This window comes from Martes martes (genome assembly GCF_963455335.1).
Source record: "Martes martes genome assembly, chromosome: 2".
Lineage (NCBI taxonomy): Eukaryota > Metazoa > Chordata > Mammalia > Carnivora > Mustelidae > Martes > Martes martes.
In genome coordinates, this window is record NC_137889.1 from 152270472 (window position 1) to 152296531 (window position 26060).

At 42.3% G+C, this 26060-nt stretch overlaps 1 protein-coding gene across 1 annotated transcript in view; it reads right to left on the reverse strand.

Moving 5' to 3' along the window:
- The window catches only part of FAM184B (family with sequence similarity 184 member B), a 159430-nt gene that overhangs the window by 29236 nt on the left and 104134 nt on the right, over nt 1-26060 (reverse strand). The window contains exons 7-8 of the mRNA XM_080796825.1: nt 23340-23447; nt 10352-10455 (exon numbers count right to left, since the gene is read on the reverse strand). Coding sequence (XP_080652951.1) covers nt 10352-10455; nt 23340-23447 — 212 coding nt within the window. The remainder of the gene's footprint in view (nt 1-10351; nt 10456-23339; nt 23448-26060) is intronic.

The following is a 26060-nucleotide window of genomic DNA, read 5'->3' on the forward strand; positions in this document are numbered from 1 at the left end:
CACGCAATAGGCATCTCTGCAGAGTTTGCTGGAATGTCAGTGGTGTTTTCTTCCTACGCTTAATTTAAAAAAAAAAAAAGATTTATTTATTTATTTGAGAGAGAGAGAGATTAAGAGCACGTGCTGTTGGAGGGGAGGGGCAAAGAGAGAAGGAGAGAGAAACTCAACCCAACTCCACACTAACCACGGAGCTCAGCGCAGGGCTCAATCTCACGACGGTGAGATCACATCCTGAGCCAAAACCAAGAGTCAGACTGTGTCACCCAGGTGCCCCAGTGTGTGCTTAACTTTTTACAAAATTATCAAATGGTTTTCTGAGGTACTGCCCCATGTTATGCTCCCACCAGCAACGTATGAGCATTTCAGTTCCTCCACATCATAGTCAATATTTTGTGTCTTCAGTACTTTTAATTTTAGTCATTCTGGGGGGTGTGAAATGGTATCTCACTGTAATTTTAAGTTGCATTTCCCTGCTGACTCTGATGTGAAGTGCATATTCATGTCCTTATGTGCCATTCTTTATTTGCAAGTGTGTTCAAGCATTTTGTCCATTTAAAACTATATTTGTCTTTTCTATTACTGGCTTATAGCAATTCTTTATATATTCTGGATGCAGACTGGATAACTTTTTCCAGCCTGTGATTTGTTTATTCATTTTCTTAATAGTATTTTTTAATTAGCAGAAATTTTAATTTTGATGAAGATCAATTTATCAACTTTTTTCTTGGATGATTAGTGCTTTCATATCCTAAAAAATTACCATGTACTCCCAAATTCCAAAGAGTTTCTCCTATGCTTTATTGTTTTACATTATACATTTAGAGTTAGTTATTGTACATGGGGTGAAGTTAGGGTTGAAGTTCATTTTTTTTCATACGTTGATTCAGTTACACCATTTGATGAAAAACTCTTCCTACCTCCATTGAATTGCCTTGGCACTTTTAACAAAAATGAATCCAACATCTTTTGGTGGGTCTATTTCTGGACACTCCATTATTTTTCATGGATCAATTTGTTTATTTGTATATTGATACCACACAGTCTGCATTACTCTAGCTTCATAATGTCTTAAAATCAGGTAGCCTGAGTCCTCCAACTTGGCTCTTCAAGGTTCTTCTTTTCTTTTTCTAGGTCCTTTGCTTTTCCACTTCAATATTGAAAAGAGCTTATTTATTTCTACAAATAAAGCTGCTAGGATTGTATTTGGGATTGAACTGAATCTATAATTCAATTTAGAGTTATGTCTTAACACCATTGAGTATTTCAATCATATCATTCTGTCTGTAAATAAGACATTTTTTACTCTTCTGTTCTCATTTGTAGCTCTTTTTCTTGCTTTATAGGACAGGCCAGAACAGTGTTAAATAGTGAGAGCAGAATGTTTGCCTTGTTCCCAATCTTAGGAGGAAAGTGTTCAACATTTCACCAGTAGGTATATTGCTGTAGTTTATCATGATTATCTTTTTCAGGCTGAAGAACTTCCCTGCTATTCATGGACTGCACACTTTTTATCATGAGAGGATGTTAACTTTTGTCAAATGCTTTTCTGCATCTACTGAGATGATTATTTACTTTTTCCCTTTATTTTTTAATGGGCGAATTCACATGAATGCTATTCACATGTTAAACCAACACATTCCTGGGGAAATCCTACTTGATCATGATGTACTATCCTTTTTATATATCCTTTGATTTGATTTCCAAATATTTTGTACAGGATTTTGCATTCATGAAGAATGTCCATTTGTTATTTTCTTTTCTTTTAAATGTCTTCGTTAGGTTTTGGTACCAGTTATGCTGATCTCATAAAACAAATTAAGGGGTATCTACATTCTTTTTTCTGAAAGAGCTTATGTAAGACTACTATTAGTTCTTCTTTGAAATAGTTGATAAAAGGCCCCTCGATGGCTTAGTAGGTTAAGTATCCAACTCCCAATTTCAGCTCAGGTCATGATCTTGATGTCCTGGGATGGAGCCCCACATCAGGCTCTGCTCTCAGCCGGGAGTCTGCTTGGGATTCTCTCTCTCCCTTTTCCCCTCCCCCTGCTCATGCTCTCTCTCTCTCTCTCAAATAAATAAATCTTTGAAAATAAAATAAAAAAATAAAATTGTTGATAAAACTCACTAATGACATCAACTGGGGCTGGAGTTGTCCTTTAGAGAATTTTTAAAATCAATTTAATTTTTTTTCTCACTGTAGCACATATCCTCCCCAATGTCCATCACCCAGCCATGAGTTACTTATATTTTCCATTTCTTCTAGTGCCATTTTTGGTAAGTTGTATTTTTCAAGGAATTTGCTTTTTGGTGAAATCACTGATAAAAAGATTGTTCATAGAATTGCCTTATTTCCCTTTAATATCTATAGAATCTATAGGGATGTCCCTCTTTCATTCCTCTTTCTTGTTTTCCCTAATCATTCTTAGTGTGAGAATATAATTTTCTAGAACTAAATTTTGTTTTCTTAATTTTTTCTATTAGCCCATTTTCTGTTTCATGGAGTTCTGCTCTTATCTTTCTTTCCAATTTAATTTAATATCTTTATTTTTAATATCTTTATTTTACCTTCTTTATATCTTTATTTAAAATATCTTTATTTTACCTTTACCTAGTAAGATCTTTATTTTACCTTCCAATTTTACTTAATATCTTTCCTTCCAGATTTAGTTTCCTTATCCTTTTCTAATTTCTTAAGTCGAAAACACAGATAATTGATGTTAGAGCTTTCTTTTTAAAGTAGAAGTATTTAAAGCTATGAATTGCCTTCATTAGCTATCTCTCCCAAATTCTGACATGTCCTATTATTATTGAATTTGAAGTAGTTTCTCATTTCCACTGTGATTTTATTTTTTAGCTAATAGATTATTTAGGAGTATTCTGTATAAGTTCCAAATATCTGAGGATTTTCTCAATAGCTTATTATTCTGGATTTCTTACTTTTAAAAAAAATTTTTATTTATTTACTTGAGAGAGAGAGCTAGCATGAGCAGGGAGCAGGGGCAGAGGGAGGGGCAGAAGCAGGCTCCCAGCTGAGCAGGGAACCTGACATAGGGCTCTATCACAGGACACTGGGATCATGACCTGAGCTGAAGGCAGATGCTTAGCCAACTGAGCCACCCAGGAGCCCCTTATTCTGCATTTCTAACTTAATTCTTTTGTGGTAGACAGAGTATATTTCAGAGAATATTCCAATCCTTGAAACTTATCAAGATTTATTTTGTGGCCCTACATTGGAGAAAGTACCATGTGCCTTGAAAGAAGATCTGTTCAGCCTTGTTCAGACCATTGTCTACAAACGTCAGCTAGATTAGGTAAGCTGATAGTGTAACTCAAATCTTCTGTATCACTGCTATTAGGCTAGTTGTCCAAATCCTCAGAGAAAGGTGTCACAATCTCCAACTGTGGCTGTGGATTTCTCCCTTTCATTCTCTCACTGTTGGCTTCAGTATTTTTAAAGCTCTGTCATGAGGTCAAACACATTTAGGATTGTGGTCTTCCCGGTGAACTGACTCCTTTACCATTATGACATATCCCCTTTCATCCCTGGTAATATTCCTTGTTCTGAAGCCTACTCTAACATGAATTAGCTTCCTTCTGCTTACTGTTTGCCTGGCATAGTTCATCCTTTTATCTTCAGAACTATCTGTGCCTGCATCAGTTTACAGGGCTGCCATAACAAAATAGCATAGGATGTGTGGCTTAAAAAACAGAAATGTTATTTTCTCACAATTCTGGAAGCTAGATGTCCAAGATCAAGGTGTCAGATTTGCTTTTTTTTTGAGGCTTCTCTTCTTCTGAGGCTTGCAAATGGACACCTTCATGTTGTGTCCATACACTGATGTTCCTTTGTCTCTGTTTTCTGCATGCTGGTCTCTTCTTATAAGGACATCAGTCCTGTTGGATTAAGGCTGCCTTAATAATCCCATTTTAACTTAGTTACCTTTTTAAAGGCCCTATCTCTAAGTACATCACATTCTAAGCTCCTCAATGTATGAGTTTGGGGGAGGGGACACAATTTTGCTCATAATAGTGTCTTTATATTTAAATGTCTCTCTCGTGGACAACATATAGCAATGTCTTGCCTTTTTATCCTGACAATCTCTTTTTTTTAAATGGTATATTTGGTTCTTGAATACTGTAATTATGGCAATGATTGGGCTTAAGTCTATGTCTTGCCATTTGCTTTCTATTTGCCTAATCCTTTTTCTTACTGTTTGCCTTCTCTTCTTCTTTTCTACCTTCTTACCTGGCAAATATTTTTCAGTCTTCCATTTTATTCCTTCATTGAATTTTTTTTAGTTCTTCTTTGTATTAATGTTTAATGTTCCTCTATGGATTGTAATTTGTATCTTTAATTTATGACAATCTATTAGAGTTAATAAGGTAACTCTTGATGTAAAATGTAAGTCCGTTACAATGATATAATTCCATTAATCCTATCCCTGTCCTAGCAGCCCAAATGTCTATCCATATTGGGTAAAGAAAATGTGGTGTATGTATATATGATATGAAAGTGTGTATATGTGTGTGTGTGTGTGTGTGTGTGTGTAAAATATTACTCAGCCATAAAAAAGAATGAGATCTTGCCATTTGTAACAACAGGGAAAGATCTGAGGACACCTATGCTAAGTGAAATAAGACAGAGAAAAACAAATACATTTAATGATTTCATTTATATGTGGAATCTGAAAAACAAAGCATAAAAAAAAGATTTTTTAAAAAGCAGAAACAGACCCATAAATATAGAGAACACACTGATGGTGCCAGAGGGTAGGGGATTGGGAGATGGGCAAAACAGTCAAAAGGGAGTGGGAAGTACAGGGTTCCATTTATGGAATGAATAGGTCACAGAGTTGAAGTGTATGGTGCAGGGAATATAATAAGAAATAATAAGGCGGAGGAGGAGGAGGAGGAGGAGGAGGAGGATAGAAAAAACCTAACCCTGTCCTTTGTGCTAATAGTCATATATTGTCAATAACATACATTATGAATCCCATAATAAAATGTTGTTAATATCATTATAATTATTCTTCTTAAGTAGTTGGATGTGTTTTGTTTTAAAGTAATTAAAAGAAGGTAAAATAATACTCTTCTATATTGACCTATATGTTTACCATTTCTGATGCTCTTCACTTTCTCCTATAGATCCAAGTTTAAATCAAGTATAACCTCTTTTTAGCTTAAATAAATTCCACTAGCACTTATTATAGTGCAGATTGGTTGGTGAAAAATTCTCTTGGCTTTTATGTACCTGAAAATGTTTTTATTTCACTCTTGTTTTTGAAGGATATTTTCACTTGATTTAGAATTTGGAGTGGACAGGTTTTTTTGTTTTTGTTTTTGTTTTTATTTTTAATTTTTTTTCAGTGTTCCAAGATTCATTGTTTATGCACCACACCCAGTGCTCCATGCAATACGTGCCCTCCTTAATACCCACCACCAGGCTCACCTAATCCCCCTCCCCTCCAAAACCCGCAGTTTGTTTCTCAGAGTCCACAGTCTCTCATGGTTCACCTCCCCCTCCAATTTCCCCTAACTTCTCCTCTCCAACTTCCAATGTTCTCTGTGTTATTACTCATGCTCCACAAGTAAGTGAAACTATATGATAATTGACTCTCTCTGCTTGACTTATTTCACTCAGCATAATCTCCTCCAGTCCCATCCATGTTGATACAAAAGTTGGGTATTCATCCTTTCTGATGAAGGCATAATACTCCATTGTATATATGGATCATATCTTCTTTATCCATTTATCCATTGAACGACATCTTGGTTCTTTCCACAGTTTGGCAACTGTGGCCATTGCTGCTACGAACATCAGGATACAGATGGCCCTTCTTTTCACTACATTTGTATCTTTGGGGTAAATACCCAGTAGTGAAATTGCAGGATCATAGGGAAGCTCTATTTTTAATTTCTTAAGGAATCTCCACACTGTTTCCCAAAGTGGCTGCATACCAACTTGCATTCCCACCAACAGTGTAGGAGGATTCCCCTTTCTCCACATCCTCTCCAACACACGTTGTTTACTGTCTTGTTAATTTTGGTCATTCTAATTGGCGTAAGGTGGTATCTCAATGTAGTTTTGATTTGAATCTCCCTGATGGGTAGTGATGATGAACATATTTTCATGTGTCTGATAGCCATTTTATGTCTTCATTGGAGAAGTGTCTGTTCATGTCTTCTGCCCATTTTTTGACATGATTATCTGTTTTTTGAGTGTTGAGTTTGAGGAGTTCTTTATAGATCTTGGATATCAGCCCCTTTGTTTTTGTTTTTGTTTGTTTGTTTTGCCTTTTAGGATTTTAATGATAACGTTCAGGTGTTTTTTGGAAAGCAGAAAGAGTATGAGGCTGGAAGGCCAAGAAGGAGTTAATTGTCACTAGTACTCATGAGAATTCAAGTGTTCCCTGTATTTGTAATTTGTCTTTAAAGACTTTGGGGTTATCTTTTGTTTTCAGCAACTTTTCTTGGATGTATCTAGGGATTTCTAGGATGTATCTATGACGTTGCCTTTGGATTTATGTTGTTGGGAGTTCACTGAGCTTCCTGACTGTGTAAGTTGATGTTCCTCATCAAGTTGAGAGACTATTCAGACATTATTTCTTCAAATATTTTTTTCCTGCTCCATTTTCTTTCTCTTCTTCCTCCTGGGCTCCAACTATATGCATGTTAGACCATTTGATTTTGTCCCACAGGTCGCTGAGGATCTCTCCATTAAAAATTTTCCCCCTTTATTCTCTGGATAAGATAGTTTCTGTTAATCTGTATTCAAGTGATTAATTTTTCTTTCAGGGTCTCCAGTTGGCTATTACACACACCAGTGAGATTTTCACTTTGAATGCTGTACTTTATAGTTTCAGAATTTCCCTTTGTTTCAAGGTTTTCATGTCTCTGTTGAATTCCCTATATGTTCACTGATTATAACAGTCTCTCCTTCATGTCCTTGAACATACCTCTTACAATTGTTCTAAAGTCCTTCTCTGCTAATTCCAACATCAAGGTCATTTTAGGGTTTATTTCTATTGGCTGATATTCTTTCTTGATTACAGGTCACATTTTTCTGCTTCTTTGCATTCTCATAATGTTTTTATTGTATGATGCATATTATGGATAATATAATATAATATAATAAATATAATACTGAATAATAGGAAGTCTAGATTATGTCTTCCTTTCAAAAGTGTTGATTTTTGTTCTGCCAGGCAGCTAAACTACTGAAGGCCTTTTCTGATCCTTTTAGGTTTGAGCTTGTCTTTCGTTAGAGCTGGTTCACTTCAATATTGTCTTCTGTTCTAGGGTATGGATATGTTTCTTACCCATAAAATCTGACCTCCGTGAGGTCTCCACTGAAAGCCTGTATTGCCTTGGAAGATTTTTCTATCCCAGGTAAGCTGGGACTGCACCATCTCCCAGCATGGCCTGTCCTCTGGGATTTTTCATTTACTCAACACCACAGCAGCCACACACATCAAGCCCCATAGAACACCATCTTGTGTGTTCTCTCAAGCCCTTGTCCAAGGACTTATAGCAAATCCTCATAGTTTTCTGTCCTTCCTCCCCTGACATAGAACTACCTGTTCGGATACCCTACCTTACAGATTCCAGCCACTGTACCAGCCCTGAGCTCTGATGTCTGCCTTCCCAGCTCAGCTTGACTCCACCTCTTTTGCTGCAGCTGGCAACTCCCCCCAGGAAGAAAAACAGGGGCAATGGTGGGTGATCATGGGACTTGACCCATGCTCCCCTTCTCAAGAACACAGTCTTCTGCATATTGTGCATTCATACGTTTTGCCCAGTTTTATAGCTATTTACAGAAAGAGGAACTCAGGCCAGACTGGAAGCCCATGGCTGGAGGTGTAAGTTTCAGTTTTTATTACTGACTATTAGAGTATCAAGTGATCTGGAAAGGTGGAAGACCTTTGTCTCTTCATTTTGCACAGAACAGCTGCCCTTAATTGAGATGTAGCTGAAACTGTAATTCTGGCATCAGAGAAACTCATCCAATCCTACCATGTTCTAGCAGTGTAACCTTGGGTAATTTACTTGACCTCCCTGTTCCTCTGTTTTCTCCATCTTTGAAGCGAGGTACTTCAATAATAACATCTATGTATTGAAGATTAAATGGGTTAATCATTTTAACGTGCTTATCACACTTCACCATTTGGTAAATATTTGTTATTATTTTCATCACCATCGTTACTCCCTGGAACACCACTAATGAGATTTCACTCTCTGACCCCATTCTAGTGCCTCAAATTTCCTCACCTCCTCCTAAAGAGCCAATTTCATCCTGCCACCCATCACTAAGTGAGCTGACTCTCCTAATGTCCCCCATCCCTCCTCATTAAAGCTGATCCTAACCTGCTCTTCTGAATTTGACCTTAAGCCCATGGAAAAGCCACATCCCTTTTCAGAGCCACCATGCCAAAAAAATCCAGTGTCCTGACCAGCATTCCCCACCAAGCTAACTACTAAATATGCAACCTTGCCCCTAAGGAGCCACCACATTTGTTCTGTTCTGCAACTTCTGATGTTAGAGCTCAGGGTACCTAGTCCTTCCCTTCTAGTACTTCCCTGTCACTGCTTAGCTCTTCTCTTCACACCAAAACCCTTGTGGGAGTGACTGCCAGAGCCCCTCCTTTTTTGCTTCTGTAGTTGAGGACAACCTCTTACTGAAACCATCACCACAGGAGAAAAAGATAAGGCTGTTGTAATCACCACCTACTGTTGATAATGCTCAGCATCCTCTCCCTGAGAAAGCTTTTCCTCTTTCCATGTGATTGTTTTTAGTCCACAGAGTTTAAAAGCAGCTCACTCTGCACTCACCCTCAGATGGGGCCAGGGGAGGATGTGTCACAAATGCTGCCCAGTCAGAGCACTCCATCTTTGTGGCCAGAGTGATTGGTTCAGGAATTGACATGTGACCCAGGCTGGGCATCTTAGAGACCTCTTTGAAATTTCCGTCATAATTTTAGGAAAAAGACTCTTTCTCTCTGGAATTGTGAGTTATAAGCAGGACAAGGTTTGTGGTTGCCAGTAGTAAGGATGTAATCTGGAAACCTGAGTCCAAAGTCTGTCCTCCTTCACAGCTGTTCTTATATGCCTCATAGATTCTGAGGCAAAATCTGGAGGATTCAGTGGAAGTATTAGTAGCTGGGAGTTCACTGGGCTATAGGCTATGGTCTCATTTAGGGGTTTACACCCTGCTTCCCCAAGGCTATGATCTGCATAGTTATGCCTCATCCCCCAATTGATATGTAGAAACTTATTGCTCAGTGTAAGGGTATTAGGAGATGGAGCTTTAGGGAGGTAATTAGGTTTTGAGGGTGGAGTCCTCGTGGTGAGATTGGTGCCCTTATAACAAGAGACATAAAAGAGACCTCTCCCTTACAAACCTCTCTCTTTCCCACCCCTCCCATCCCCCCTCTCCATGTGTGGACACAGAAAGAAGATGGCCATCTGCAAGCCAGGAGCAGAGTTCTCACCAGGAGACTGAGTGGACCAGCATCTTGTCCTTGGACTTCCCAGCCTCTAGAACTAGGAGAAATAAATTTTTGTTGTTTAGGCCATACAATCTGGGGGATTTTGTTACAGCAGCCAGAGCTGACCACAGGACATGTGGACTGCATAGTCTTCTCTGTCCAGTGATAATTTGGTCGTGTGCCTTGCTTTGGCTAGTGGAATATGACTGGAAATGAGAGGATGCAGTTCTGAGCACAGGCTTTAGGAGGCACTGCATATTTTCATCAGCTCTTTTGAGATTCTTCTCTTTTCCATGACAATAACATGCTCCAGATAGAGGATAATATTTCAGTCTCGGCCCCAGAATGAGCAAGCATGTGGACAAGACTTGAACTTTACTCACAGTTTGGGGCAGGCAATGATGCCTGACCATCAGGCAGGAGCCAAGATACAGGTAGCTGACATAGGAGTTAAAAATCACTGGTATTTTGGGAATGTTTGTTACAGCAGCAAAAGCCGACTAATATAGATGACAGAGATGGGGTATCTCCCATCAGCGACAAAGCTCCCTCATGTCTCCTAGTTAAAGGATGAGGAGCAGAGATTTGGGGCCAGCTGAGTTTTAGGCAGGTTTACTAACCTCTTTGAGTTTCTGGTTCTTAATCTATAAAATGGCCTCTCTAGGTTGGTGTAACAATGGAATAAGGTAAGTTGTGTTAAGCCCATAGCTGTACTGAGAACATACAAAACACCTATGTTCTCTTCCTAAGTGTGATGTAAGGGGCAGTGATAAACACTTGAGGAATGAATGAATGAATGAATGAATCCTCCCAGAGCTGAGTCCTCATTCACTGGAGCACTTGCAAGCCTGCGTGTCCTCCTGTACCTTTCTTCTTCATCACTGCTGGTTCCTTCTTCAGCTGCTAACTTATCATGATACTCTTCTCCTTTGGGCAGGGTCTGAGGTTTATTCGGCTTCAAGCATGGATCCTAAGGTAAAAAGAGTTGCAAGATGAGACTGAGTACACCTCCCTAATTCAACCCAGGCTTATCAAACCAGAAAGCAGAGGAGAAAGAGCCCCTGGTGATCCATAATTGGTGCACAGTCCACAGGCCTGGCATGATGAGACCTGGGACAATTCAGTGCCTATTATAGTGCCTGGCTTAAGAGCAGCAGTAGCCCTTATCCCTGTATCCTAGCTTCCATTGACCAAGCACTTCACACATCTGATGAAAGTCAAGCACAGAGATGGTAGGTAACCTGTCCAGGGTCCCACCATCAGTGAGAGGTGGAAATGGGACATGCAGTCAGCAGGTCTGACCCCGGGACTGCTATGCAGATCAGAAAACACTGCCAGCAACAACTACTGATCCGTGTGAACAACCGCTATTATTACAATGCCCATTTTAAGGTGACAGCCTGTGACATCTCATGACATAGGATCAGAGAACATGGAACTTGCTGAATGACCATACATGTCAAGAAACGGGGTGTGGTGGGAGGAGAATATGGAAATCGTGAGTGAACACTCAGGCCTAGGAATTTTCTATGAATTAAATTTGTTCATGTTATCATTCTCTCCTTTCCACAGAAATAAAAGGTGAAAAGGATGTTCTTTTTTTTTTTTATTTGTCTGCTTATTACAGTAACCATTGTCTATGGAACACACTAGTAAGAAAGGCTAGGAACTGATGTCTTCATTGGCAAATCTCATTAAATAATGTTAAATTGCAGCCTGGGGTTTCCACTAATTAGTTGCATGGCCTTGAGCTAATCTCTTCTCTTTTCTGGCCCAGAACTTCATCAACTGCAAAGCAAAGGGGTTGGTTACATCTGTGGTTTTCAACTTGTGTTCCAGAGACCTTGGGACATGTCTGTGGGGTCCACAGAGTTCAGAAGGGGCAGAGCTGAGGCTGGAGGATGAGGCATGGGGCTCCAATTCCCTCTCAACCTGGCATGAAATTGCTTTGGTTGCCCTTCCAGGTACTATAATGTTTATTATTATGTCAAGGTTAATGATGACCTCTGTGTTGCCAAATCCAGTGGTCACTCCCCAGGCTTCAGCTAACTAAGCTTCCCTGCAGGACTGGAAATATCTGGTCACTCCCTCCAGCAAGAAGTTCTCTCTCCTGGGTTTCCTCCTCCCTCGCCAGCTGCTCTTTCTTAGTGTCTTCTGCTCAAGTCCCCTGCTCTTCTGCCCCTCACCTTATTCCTTGAACTTCTCTCTCTCACTCCCCATCTCTCTCTTACCAGCATCTCATCTAGTTCCATGAATACCGATGACAAATTTAATCTATTTCTAAGATTTACCCTAAAGTTTGGACTTGATATCCAACTGTCCTCCAGATTTCACTTAGATGCTTAATAAGCTTCTCAAACCTCAACATGTCCAGATCTGAACTCCTGGTCTCACCCTCTCCAAACAGCAAGCATGCACCTGTCCTAGGGCCTTTGAACCAGCTGTTCCACTGCCTGCAATGCTCTTCACTATAATATTTGCATGCCTGCTCCCTCATTTCACTAACCTCAACCAAGAGACCTTCCCTGACTTAAATCCTAAGCTCTAGTACCAGACACCTATATTTAATTCCCAGTTTCTTCTTCTTCTTAAGGGTGTAACTTTGGGAGCATTAGGTTGTCATGGATTAAATAAACCAATAAATATAAAGTCTTTGAAATGTATTAGCTACACAGTGAATACTCAAATTAATATTGCCTGGGATTATTGTTCTCTGATAACCTTCTCTGAAATACCACCCCATCTCACTTTCTTTCTCCCGTCTTGATCTATGTCTTCCTCAAAATACATATCATGGCCTAATGTCAATTACATGTCTACTCTTTCACTCTGTTTCCCTCACTGGAAGGTAAGCTGCATGGGGGCAGGGATTCTGCTCTGTTCCCCGCTGTTTCCCTGGTTCCTAGAAGCAGTGTGTGGCACATCAAGAGCACTCAGTAAACAACACATGAATAAATCCCAAAAAATCTCTCAGAGAGCAGGGGGGCCCTTATCTCCCACACTTGCCTCACACTCCCACTACATCCCATGGCCCAGAGTTGGGCCCTTGTGCTCCTGATTCTTAAGTTCCAAGTTCTGTTTGAGTCATTTGTGTTTCCTTTAAACCTAGCAGAAACCATGTGATGCTGGAAGCCTCACTTTCAGGGACTCAGGGTGGAGATGACAGTCAGAAAGACAATGACCATCTCTGCCCAGGAGGGCCAGTGGAAGGGTGCCCAGAGGTGATGGCCCACTAGAGAGTATGCGTTCCCTCTGCCTCCCACACCACTCTTATCTAAGCCCTCGTCTTCCCTTCTGGAGCAATGTGTCCTGGGTCAGCTTAGCTAAGCCAGAACTGCCTCTTCCAGGCTTTCCTTCCCTGCGTAATTCTGGACCATGTGACTTTGTGTAAGATCTGGAAGATGGATGTGCCTTTTTTCTTGTGCTTTGATGTTTGCCACAGGACATCAGGTGCTGGTTCACCTGGTTGGCCCGGGCTGCCTGGGGATCTCAGCTCCTCCACCTCCCACGGGACCCTCCATAGGCTTCTCTATTTTCCAGGACCCAAGGCATGTTTAGCTCTGTGAGGAAGCATGTTGGTCACCGAAATCCTCCAAGCTGGAGGCTCATCGGCTTCAGAAACCAATACTATTCAAGCTTAGCCCCATGGGTTGCATTCGTCCTTGGTCTTCCCCATTCCACATTAATCCTTCTTTGCTTCTGACTGCCTGCTCAGCTATAGGCCCACTTTAGGCCTGACACTGGACATGGATGCAACAGTTGAACATATAGAGTGTTCATAGGGTGTTCACCTGGCTCCCACAATTATTCCATGTTTTTCCAAAAATAAATCCCATGTTCTCTATCATTTCTAGTAGTCTGTTTCTCTGACCAAACTCTATCTCATGCACTCTTTAATCTCTAGATCCTACTTATCCTCCAAAGCCCTACTCAACTGCCACTTCCTCCATGAAGCCCTCACAATCTTTTTTATTGGCACTATCCTTTCTGCTCTTGAAGGTCCCATAACAATTTTTTTTTTTGCTACTGTAATTTGCTCACAAATATTTTTGGGCATTTACTATATGCCAGGCACTTTTCCAGAGACACAGCAATCAGTAAGACAGACGAAAGTTTTTTCTGCTTTGTATTAATTATAGGAGTGTTCTCTTTCTCCCTTTCTGGAAAGTAAAAGTAATCCCAGATATAGTTTTAAAAATGTTATAAATCCTCCAGCTATTAATGCTGCTATCCTCCAGCTATCCTCCAGCTATCCATGCTGCATGGTCATTTTCCTTTGCCTGAATCCTTTTTCTTTAGTGTGTATAACTGGGTACTAAAATCCAGCTGACTGACATGGTCTTGTTACAGGGACCAGTGAGTTTCATTCATTGCTGTGCACTTTCAAAAATGATGTCATCAACCAGTTTGTAATCTCTGTGTGGACCGTAAGCTACAAGGCCCACCTTTGCCTCCCACTTTCAAGTATTTGGGGCATTCAAAGTGTCTCCCAATTCCTATAAATCCTAGAAGCAAATATCACAGTCTAAGCAAAACAGCTTTTTGAGACACCTGTTATTATCCATGTTCTGGATAATCCAGGGAAAATTGCATGGTAAATGCAGAACAGCAGCAGTGAATCAAAATAGCATAATACTATAATATAAATATATATGTAATTATTAAAATGAATCAGTCCAGGTTTCTAAAGGAAAATTGGATGTTATAAAGAAGTACTGGTAAATAGAAAGCACAAAATATATTGGTAAAAGCAACCCTAAGGGTACCAGTAATCAGGATAAACAGGAACTGGCTAAGTTCAACATGTTATCTATCCCAATAAAAAGAATCATTCACTAAAACTCTCTAATAATGAACCTGTAGGCATCTAACAATAAAGCCTGAAAACTAGGCAAAATGTTTGGAACTGTAGGGAGAAATGGGCAAATTTACAACTATAATGAGAGAATTTAATAACTACCTCTCAGAACTGATATAGTAAGTAAACAAAATGAGCTAGGATATAGAAAATTTGAACAAGATTAATAAGCTAAACCTAATACCTAAAAAAAAATACTAATCAGTGCTAATATTTATATGGTGCTAAGTGTTGCCAGGCCCTCAACTCTATGAGATGGGCAGTATCATCTGTGACAAAACTGAGGCCAGAGAGGATATGCAAGTTCCCCAAGATCATTTGATGAATATATCACAAAGCTAGAATTCAAATATACAGTTGATCCCTGCACAATGTAGATTTGAACTGTGAGGGTCCACTTATCTGTGGACTTCTCTCTCAGTAAATGCAGTAATGTATTTTTTTCCTATAATTTTCTTAACATTTTCTTTTCTCTAGCTTACTTTAAAAATATGCAGCCACTTTGGAAAACAGTGTAGAGATTCCTTAAGAAATTAAAAATAGAGCGTCCCCATGACCCTGCAATTACACTACTGGGTATTTACCCCAAAAATACAGATGTAGTGAAAAGAAGGGCCATCTGTACCCCAATCGTCATAACAGCAATGGCCACAGTCACCAAACTGTGGAAAGAACCAAATGCCCTTCAATGGACGAATGGATAAGGAAGATGTGGTCCATATATACTATGGAGTATTATGCCTCCATCAGAAAGGATGGATACCCAACTTTTGTATCAACACGGATGGGACTAGAGGAGATTATGGTGAGTGAAATAAGTCAAGCAGAGAGACTCAATTATCATATGGTTTCACTTATTTGTGGAGCATAAGGAATGACATGGAGGACACAAGGAGATGGAGAGGAGAAGGGAGTTGGGGGAAAATGGAAGTGGAGACGAACCATGAGAGACTGTGGACTCTGAAAAACAATGAGGGTTTTGGAAGGGTGGGGGGTGGGAGGTTGGGTGAGGCTGGTGGTGGGTATTAAGGAGGGCACATATTGCATGGAGCACTGGGTATGGTGCATAAACAATGAATTGTGGAACACTGAAAATAAATTTAAAAAATAAATAAAAATTTAAAAAAATATGCGTTGACTGTTTACGTTTGTGGTAGATCTTCTTGGTCAATAGTAGGTCATTAGTATTTAAGTTTTTGGGGAGTCAAAAGTTACATGTGGATTTTTAATTATGCACGGAGCTGGTACCTTTAACACTAGCATTTTCCAAGGGTTAATTATATACTTAAATGACCAAACTGAGAATATAGGTTTTTTTCTATCACATTGGGAGCAATTAAAAATGGCCCCAGAGGGGTGCCTGGGTGGCCCAGTCAGTTAAATGTCTGACTTCACACAGGTCATGATCTTGGGGTCCTGGGATGGAGCCCTGTGTTGTCGTTGGGCTCCCTGCTCAGCGGGGAGTCTGCTTGTCCCTCTTCCTCTGCTCCTCCCCCTGCTCATGCTCTCTCTCTCTCAAATAAATAAAAAAATATATTTTTTAAATGACCCCACAGAAATCTACAAGCAAATCTCACCACAGTTCCAAGTGTTGACATCCTATGATCATGTGATCTGATGATGACAATGCAATAAAATTAGAAAGCAATAAGACATAGGTTTTAAAAAGTAAACTCCAAGATACAGCCAAAGACATACACTTAGAGGGAAATTTACAGCCTTCACTGTATTTATTAGAAAGCATTCAAGAAGTTAGAAAAAGCATAATAGAATAAATTCCAAGGAAGAAGAAGGAAAGAGATACAAAAAACAAAATTAATGACATAGAAAAGAAGAGATCCAAGCAATGCATCTGAAAGGTGGCTTTTCGGAAAGACACATGAAGTCTGATCAAGGAGAAGAGGAGAAGGAACTTAAAGCAATATGAATAATGGACAAATAGCTCATGAAAGTTATTATAGAGATGAAAAAGAATTCCAAATGTACTCTGAGCCACTGTAAGGACTGTGAAAGGAAATGCACAGGATGTAATTTCTGGGCCACCTTACCGACAACTGATATATTTAAAGGCATCCCGGGCAGGAGTCCAGAAACAGGAGAGGATGGGAGACACTATGAAAAGCTGATGAAGCACCGGGAGGACTACACCGGCTCCCAGCTGTATCCCATTTTTCTATTTCCATACATTGACTGATGGATGCCTAGGACTCTATAAGCTGTGCACCCTACCATCCTTATGTCACAGATGAGGATGTGAGATCAGAGAATAGTCCAGCGACTTGCTTCAGGTCACATGGCCACTGGAAGATGGCCTGAGGACTGGACCCCTGGGTTGTCCTGCTGCCTGCCCTGTGATTCCAATAACCACAATGCTACTTGCCACTACCATGTTGGCAAGATCGCCAGCTGCCAGCATCGGGACTTAACTGGGTGTGGGTTCAAACCATGTTGTACAAACATGCTGTGAGAAATATCTGTGAAACAGACCCTTAAGATCAACCTGAAAGATGAAGGTTGTTTTCCTAATCAACAGGAAGGTGAAGTCGGTAATCCCTTCTGTCTATTCACTTTTTTTTCCATCCTCCAGGACCAGAGACAGGGGCATTCTTTCTAGAAAGAAGGTGAATCCTCCTCTTCTTCCACAAGTAATTGGAGAAGGACCCCAGTGTTCTTCTAAATTATCCTCCAGCCAGGACTAATTTCTGAAGGGGTTCCTAATCTAACCTTGAACTACCAGGACTCAAAATGGAACCCTTAATTCCATTCATTCAGTTGTCTTGTCATGTATCAGTTTGTGCACAAGATAGTGCTTGACATCTGCCATATACAGGTATATTAGGTGATGGAACGGTAAAAATTAAGAACAGAGAGTTCCTGAATGTCAGCAAACTTACGGTTCAGCAGGGGGGACGAACAAACCATATAAATGTCAAAAATATTTTCCCCCTCTCTCCCTCTACCTGTGTACCTGGCATTTGAGGTCAAAGTACATAATTCAAGAGGTCCTAGGCTGCCATCAGAATATTTCACAAATAGACATGACCATGGAGATCAACAGTTGGCTGAAACAAGTGCTTCAAGCTCACTGATACTCATGTCAATGGTGCACTCTTCTCTGACCTTCAAACGGAACAGATTCTCCAGCTGCCCCTTTCCTGGTTTTCTGCTTGGGATCTCAGCGAGTTCCTGCAAGAACGACCCTAAGCCACTCCTGGTGTATTCGGAGTCATCCACGCCTAATTCCCACTCCTGGTTTCCCCATCAGGCACTTTGCTGCAGTTCTACCCAGTGCTCTCTGTCCAGGGCCAAAGGGCCTGGGCATAAAGTGTACACAGAAAAATAAATAGTTCTGCTTCTCTTCCAACCGTCCATCACCAAAGTCTCCTCCCAACTCCTCCCAAGCAAAGAGCTGGCTGGTTATTTTAATCCTGTGTTCACATTAGGTTTTCATCTTTCATCTACCAGGCAGTTAACCTCTTCTGGATTGTTTCTATTTTAAAGGAACACCCACGCCCAGGAAATCTCCTGGAAGGGAATATTCAAAGTCATTCTCAAGTTCAGTTGACACTCTTTCAAAGGTGGCATTATGTATATCTTAAAATAGAATACCTAATGCAATGGGTTTTTGCTGAAATGATTACAGGGGGTTGTAATAGATACTATAAAGTCACCTTACATTTATAGATTCTTGAACTGTTTTGAAAAGTGCCTTCATAAACATTCTTCTGTTCATTACCACAAGTCTCTGCTGTGGAGCCAAGTAGGGATTATCGCTGCCAATTTACTAAAGAGAAGGAGTATGGAGTTATGGTTTGGAGCATGGGTCTCAGATTCCCTACCTGTAAAATGAGGATAACAATGACACTTGTCTATCTGGGTTGTTGTGGGGCTCTGTAAACTATATTGTTCTTGGCACACAGTCATGGCCTGGTCTGTGTCTGCTACTTACAGTAATGAGGAAACTGATCTCAGGTTTCTGGACTTGCCTGAGGTCCCCCAAACAGGTCTGGGGGAAAGCTCAGTCTGGAGCTGTTGCTCATTCTATTCTGTCTTCCCAGGTTCAGCAAATCTCAGCCTAATTCTCAGCCAAGAATCTCTCCAGAGAGTCAGTCTTCAGGGCAGCCTGTCTTGCTCCAAGTCAGATCGAACCAGGCCCCCCTACTCACACTGCACAGAGGGTTCACTGCAGTTGTTCGAGGGCTGAGTGTTGGTTTGTCTTCCCACCCCCAAGACAGCTGACACCCTTGGATTCCTATGATCCACTGGGTGTGTCACATGGTGTCAGCTGCCCAGTAAACTGCATGGGGCCCCCTATGAGCTGGGGACACGTCCCAGACCTGGGAGAGCTTCAGCGTGCCCCTCGTCTCCCTTCCTCCAGGCCTCAGGGATTTCGCCTTGAGACCTTTCACTGTGCTCCTTCTTCCTGTCCGGTCCCTCCCTGGGGAAGACATCTTCAGCTTTCAGTGTCCAGGCAGATGGCAACAAACGTCACTGCTCTACGGAATCTTCCTGGACTTCCCTGGGCAGACATCTGCCTCTCTCATCTCGGCTGCAAAGAATCTTCCTGCCATTATTACAGTATTTATCATCCCACGTGACTATTTAAGTAAATACTTATTTCCCCTACTAGAAATGGAACTCTCCAAGGACCAAGACTGGGCCTTACTGACCCAGAATCCAGCTCCCATGCCCTGTAGACGCCACACATAAATATTTGTTGAGACAAAAAAAGACTTGAATAATAATGATCATCAATGACTCTCCTTTTTCTTTTGGAAGGGTAGAGGCACGAGACTCTGTGGAAACTCCACCCCTTTTCTGCCCTAGTTCACTGTGACCTAGGCACCAGAGGAGTCTTCCAGAAAAACAATTTCCCTTCAGAAGTACTAAGACTGACATGACTTTCTGAAAACCAATGAAAAAAAAGCTATAAAAAAACAAAGAGAATCAAAGAGACTTGACATGAGGTTCGACAAGACAAAAGGTTTGACAAAGCCCCAGCTAACTGTGCTGGGGACAGAGCCACACCCAGGCTTGGCAACCCTCTCTCAGTATGTTCTGGGAGTGGAGGGAAAACAGCTCGAGTCTCAGTTGACATTATTATTTATATCTCTCTTGACTCACTGTAGGGCTCTGGCAGAAAAGCCAACGGCCTAAACTGAAATTCCAGAGTCTTGAAAAAACTTAAGTTTTATGGCCCCTTGTGGGTCCATCCATGTGGAGGGCCTCCTATGACTGTGCTGCAGGGGGCCGCTCACACAGTCTCTCCACCAGCCTAAGAAATTCTCCAGGACTTTGTATCTCTAGGGCCAAGTCAAGCTTCGACTCGCTTGGCTGACATATAGTCAGCTTGCCAAAAATATTTGAACTAAATTCCAAATTTTCTCTGATGGATCACGTTCCAAAAGTTTTATAATATACTGTGTTGGCGAGGATGTGGGGAAACAGATGGTCACATGTGCTGCTGTTGGGAGTGTGCACTGAGACATCATCAGTGGAAGGCAATGTGGCACAACTATCAAAGTTAGAGACGCACATGCCACTGGACCCAGAAAATTATATGATCACAAGTTAGCATCCACCAAGCATTTGCACATGCTGGGTACTTTCCAACACTGTACATATATTAATTCATTTCATCCTCACAAAAGCCCCCTGAGGTAAGTGATATCATTGCCCCAATTTACAGATGAGGAAGCTCAAGAAAAAAGACTTTAAATCATTTGTCCAAGATTGTCCAGCCAGTAAGAGCACAAGGATCTGTTTTAGGGAGAGCTCGCCTAACCATGATACTACACTATATCCCTCTATAGAGCTATCCATTGGAGCATTATCTGTAATGGAGGACACCAACATAAATATCTATCATAAGGGAAAGAGTAAATATATTACGGTTTTCTGTATGGGGAAAACTGGGCAGTTGTTCTTTCAAAGAAAGGAGGTTGATATGGAAGTGTACTGATGTGTTGCAATCTCCAAGCTATGAAAATTTAATGAGGTAGAAAAAGTAGAGCCTGGGCCAGTATGCTACCATTTGTAGAAAAAAAAAAATTCATAATTATGCTTGCATATGCATGGTATATAGCTCTGAGCAGATACACAAGAAGAGATAAAACACAACGAAACCAGACAAGGAACTAGGGAGAGGAGGGAAGCTTCTCACTGTATGCCTTTATATACCTTCTAAATCCTCTGCCACATATATGGATTAATTATTTGAAAAGAAAACAATTTAAGAGAATAAGTCATACCTGCAAAGCACATAGGAGTTGCCTAATAGAAAATACAGCACCAGATGTTTAATTCTATTACTAAGTGTCCACTTGGCTTTAAAGCTATTGGTTTATGAATGCTTCTCTCCTCCAGGGTCTAGCTCAGAGGCTGGCCCATCCTAAGTATCCACAAATGATTGTGGAATGAATAAATAACGTGCATATAGAGTTGAATCAAATGGAACTGATGTTCCCTGAGGTTCCAACGTGCAATTCACACACAGGAGGGGTGTGCACTGCTCTCTAGCAACCGGGCTCATGAGGGACAGTGTTCTAGACCAAGCAGGGCGGGAGGAGAGCCAAGTTTCATGGTGAACCAACCTAGGGTTGTTAACATGCATGTGTACTTTGAACTTCCTCAGGATTTTTAATTACATCAGTGGTTCTCAACTGGGGGCAATTTTGTCTCCAGGAGACACAGGACAGCATCTGGAGACATTTTTTGGCTGGGACATTTTACTGGGGAGATGCTACTGGAATTTGGTGGGCAGTGGCTGGGGATAAGGCAGAGAAACCCTGAGCGATCATAACAGCTCTGACCTTTATTCACCTGCCCCGGGACATACCTAGAACTTCAGGTGCGTGTATTCTCCCCCAAAAATCCAGCCGATGCTCCGTCTTCCTGAGCTTATCAATCTTATTTTCACTGGAATCTCATCACTCAGGAGCCCAGCCAACTCTGTCCCACCTCCCTGCCACAGTCACTGTGAGGAGCTGAGAAATAGTTGAATAGTTGAGAAAGAATCGTTCTGGGAAATGGCACAGGGTGCTGGTGGAAAGTTCAGCTGTCCCCAGGGCCAGGTGCTCTTCCAGCAGAACGCAAGCTCATGAGGCTGGTTCTTGAGAAACTGAGGGAGGATGGAAATATCTGCATACTTCTCAGGCAGACGCCATCAGAAAGGATGCATGGCCCCAGAGCAGGAAGGACCAGACCCACTGAGGTAGGTGCATATGCGCCGTTAGCCTTCTCCTGCAGGATTATGTGGGGCAAAGAGGGTGCTCTAGGATTCTCCCCCAGTCTGGGTGTCAGAGGGGGAAACCCAGGGCATCTTGGCTGCCCTGCTCAACCCCAAGACAAAGTTGAGATCTGTTTTACCTGGGAGGCATCCTGGGCATGTGTTGATACTCTCACAAGGGGAGTGGGGCTCAGAGCCACAGACCCAGTGGCTCTGTCCTGTCCTGGGTGCTTACATGCCTATGACCATGGGCAAGTCACCCAACTACTCTGTGCCTCAGTTTTTTTCTCTGTAAAATGAGGGCATTACAGCATTGTCGGAAGACTCCAAAGAAGTTATAGATAGGGGCCCTGCTCGAGAGCTGACGGGTCCCGTACAAACATTAATTGTCATTCACATCCATATCTCCCAGATTTCTGGCTCATTTTTACCCTGGTGAATATGTGGTTAAATAGGGCCCAGCCCAGTGGGCTGGGCCTTGGGGACTGCTGGCAGGACCAGGGCTCAAGTTCTGGAAGTCTGGGGTCAAAGGAGAGAAAGTGCAGTTCCTGTCAACACTCAGGCACATGGACATGGTGAATAAGAGACGGGCGAGGAAGAAGCAATGAGATTCAGACTCACGTGTGTTTACCTGCCTGGAGTATGAAGTGGACTGAAAATCTGGGACAGCAACAAAATAGAATGTTACGGTGATGGCCCTTTGCTGGCTGCAGCTGCAGAGGTTAATAGGGAAGCTGAACCAAGAGGGCCAATGAAGCCAGGACGCTCAAACGCTGACTTCACGGGAATTATTTATGTGTTTGACATCATGCAGCGAATATTCAATGAGAGCATATATTCTGCTGCATTAAACTGTGGCCCTGGGAAGATATACTGAAGTCCTGGTCCCCAGTACCTATTCATGGGATCCTATTTGTAGAGAAGCTTTGTGAATGTAATTAGTTACGATGAGGTCCTACTGGAGTAGGGTGGACGCTAACCAAGGATCCGAGGGTCCGTAGACAAATGCCCTGTGAAGACCCAGAGGCACAGACACGCAGGGAAGATGGCCCCGTGAGGACAGAGCCAGAGCTCAAAGTGATGCATCCACAAGCCACAGAATGCCATGGATTGCCAGCAGCCATCAGAAGCTGGGAGACAGGCACGCAGGAGAGTCTCCCTCACGGCCGCCAGAAGGAACCAACCCTGCAGACACCTAGACTGGGGACATCTAGACTCCAAAACTGTGAGACCACACATTTCTGTGGTTTAAGCCACCGAGTGTGTTGTGATTCATTATGACGGCCCTAGGAAAATAAAACGGCTTACCATGAGCGGACAGAGGACTCACGGGAACCAACTTCCACCCTGGAGTAGGGTCTGTAAAAGGGCAGCCTCACGGGAGGGCTAGCGTAAGAGTAACTGGTATCTCCATGCGGAGGGAGGCGGCCAGGGGCATTATTATTATGCTTCCTGCTGGGCAGAGCCCAAGGCCGCCTCTGGGCGAGTACCCTTTTATCTGCCAGGCAAGATCCTCTCAGAGAGGGAAGGAAGATTTCATCTGACAAGCCTTGTTCTTTTTCAAACCACGTGGATAATTACTCAGAACTCTATTTTCTTCATGGCTTTTGCGAATGGATTTTGTGGTGATTTTTTTTTCCAGACATTTTGGCAGCTCTGAGCGGGGAGATAAAAGAACCCATTAACACCAGCATGTGTCATTAGGGACGATGAAGTGCTGAGAGAAGGGATATATCCTTAATTAAAGCAGGAAAAAACCAGAGGTTACCTGGGTCTCTAAAATGCTGCACTGTTGGCAATCCAGTTCTTGGGGCCTTTCTTTGCCTTTTCCAGGACATACCTTATTCTGTTGGATAAATTCTTCCAGTCTCAAAACCTAAAACAGAAGAAAACAAACACTTGGTAATGATATGGAGCCCCATCTCCTGATGGGGTCATTAATCTGGGAAACCATTCTCCAGGGTCAATCAGTTCTGGGGACAGTGCCCCATTAGACAGCTTCTAAACGTGTTTCTGGAAAGGCCACTTCTAATTGGCTGGTTGTTTCATCTTTCTAGAAAAGATGAGCCTGGCAGGGGTAGAGTACTCTATACTTCCCTTTAAATTATGGCCATAAATACACCTATATGGGAGCTGTAAGGTGGTTTTCCTTGGCTTTCACACCATTCCTGGAAGATCACTCCTTTTCTTTTTTTTTAAAAAGCTAGTTGGTAAAGAAAATGAATAATATTTAAGAATTATACAAAAGAAAGAGTGGCTAGGAGGTACTACTCAAGTGTACAGTCCTAATTATGATGATGATGATTAGCCAGCTAATTGTAGAATATCGATTAAACAGGCTGGTTTCTCTGCTCTAGACTCTGAGAAGAACAAGACAAATAACCAAAAAGAAAACTCAGGTTTGCTAACAAATCTTGGTAGGAAACCTAACCCTCCTTGGGCCCCATGCCAGGTATGAGGAGGTAAGGAAGAAAGACAGAGTGAGAGCAAAATGGTAAGAGAATAAAATACAGCCCAGGCCTTCCAGGAGCTCTCATCTTGTGGAGAAGGCAGCAGGTAAATGGTTATCATCACAGAAACATTCAGGAGACAAAATGATAATAGTACCATGAATGGTGTGTTTCTCTGTGCCAGGCACAGACCTAAGAATTTTGCAGTATAAAGTTGTTTAATCCTCACAACAACTACTATGAGATACATACTACTGCAAAGAATTTACAGCAAAAAACTCTGCCCAGGGAAGTCTGGGGCACTTCAGGGGCACTGAAGGATGAATAGGAGTCCGTCAGTGGCAAGGGTGACAAGCGACATTCCAGGAGACAGGAGTAGCAGGTGCAATGGCAGAGGGAAGGTAGGATGTGCATGAGGACGAGGAAAGTTCCATGTCGGGGACCTGGCATGCAGGAGTGGGTGGGAGGAAAGTGAGTCCTGGGCAAGAGTGGTGGTGGGTTGGGCTGGGCCCCAATTATGAAAAATATGGAAATTAAAGATTTGGGGGAAGGAGGAGTGGGGTCTTAAGCGGATTGGGTTTTAGAAGGCTAGTTCTGGAATTAGCTGACTCAGGGAGAATGTGGAGGCAGGGAGATATAGGCCAACGCTCTTGATAGACTCTAGGCAACATCACAAAAGACGATCATGAAACTATTTATACTGCATTTTGCTAAGGCTTACAAAATATCCAAATGGGAGTCCTATGCAATTGTTTGTGTAACATCTGAGAGAGGTAAAGAAAAACAGAGTCTAGCAAGCCATCCTGGGGGTCTGATAAAGGGAGAGGAGAGGATTGGAGCCCTTAGTGATAGGACCCACAGGACCTGACAACTGATTGGATGTGATGATGGGGCAGGGGCGGGGACTCCAGGTGAAGATGGAGGAGGTCAGGCCCATTTCTAGCTTTGGTAAGCGGTGGTGGAAGAAATGGAGGATGAAGAGCAGGCCTGAGGTGCTTCGTTGTGATCAGCCTCTGGGTCAGGCCAGCCATCTGCAGATACTCAGGTCCTGAATGATCCTTGTCATCAAACGCGCGGCACACCGTGCTACAGGGAGTATTAGCGTCATGGTTAAGAGTGGGGTCTTCAGAGCCCCATTACCTGGGTTTGAATCCTAGACCTGCTAGTCATTACCCGTGTGGATTTGAGGAAGTGATTTAACTTCTGAGCCTCAGTTTACTCATCTGTAAACCAGGGATAATCCTAGTACCTACATTGTATGGTGGTACTGAGGATTAGAAGCTAATACACGTAAACTGCTTAGACAGCACCTTAAGTAAAGGAAACACTCAGGAAAATTCACTGTTGTCATTTTTAGAGAGGAGCTCTCCACGGCATTGAGAGAAACAGTCGGCAGGGGGACCCCAGCGTCCCATGTCAGAAGCATGACTGGGCTGGTCCCACACAGATATGGGAAGCTCTCCCTAAGCTCTGCAGAGCAGCATAGTCCAGAGCCAATGTGAAAACTGACCGTACGACTTGACAGAGAAGGAGAGAGGAGGAAGAAAGAAATGGATGTCTTCACCTTGCTGCCACCTTGGGCTGAGGCGGAACAGAAGCCTCTGGAGCAGAGCCTTGCCGCCGGGGCCGCTCCTCCTGCGCCCCTAGTATATCAAGTCTGAGGTATGGCAGGCTCAGCTTTTAGAAACATGATAACTTGTGACATAGAAAAAGAGGTTGGAGAAAACCGTAATGTGTACATGCGTCTCACACAGCCAAAGAGACAACATATCACAAATACAGCTGCAGCCCCTGAGTGTCTCCCTGATCCACCACCTTCTCTCCCTTCTAGAAAAAACCTGCAGTTCAGGTTTCCTTCTGTCATTCTCAGGCGTGTCTCCAGACTGGACTCCACTACGCATTGCTAAACAATCGATACTGTTTTGCACACGGCTTCTAGATGCTTAAAAGCTTCCCTAGGAGGTTGTGGCACTCAGTCAGGGCTGAGGAACCAATTTCATGGACTCCTGAGGGGAGCATGGACTCAGGGCTCATCTGGA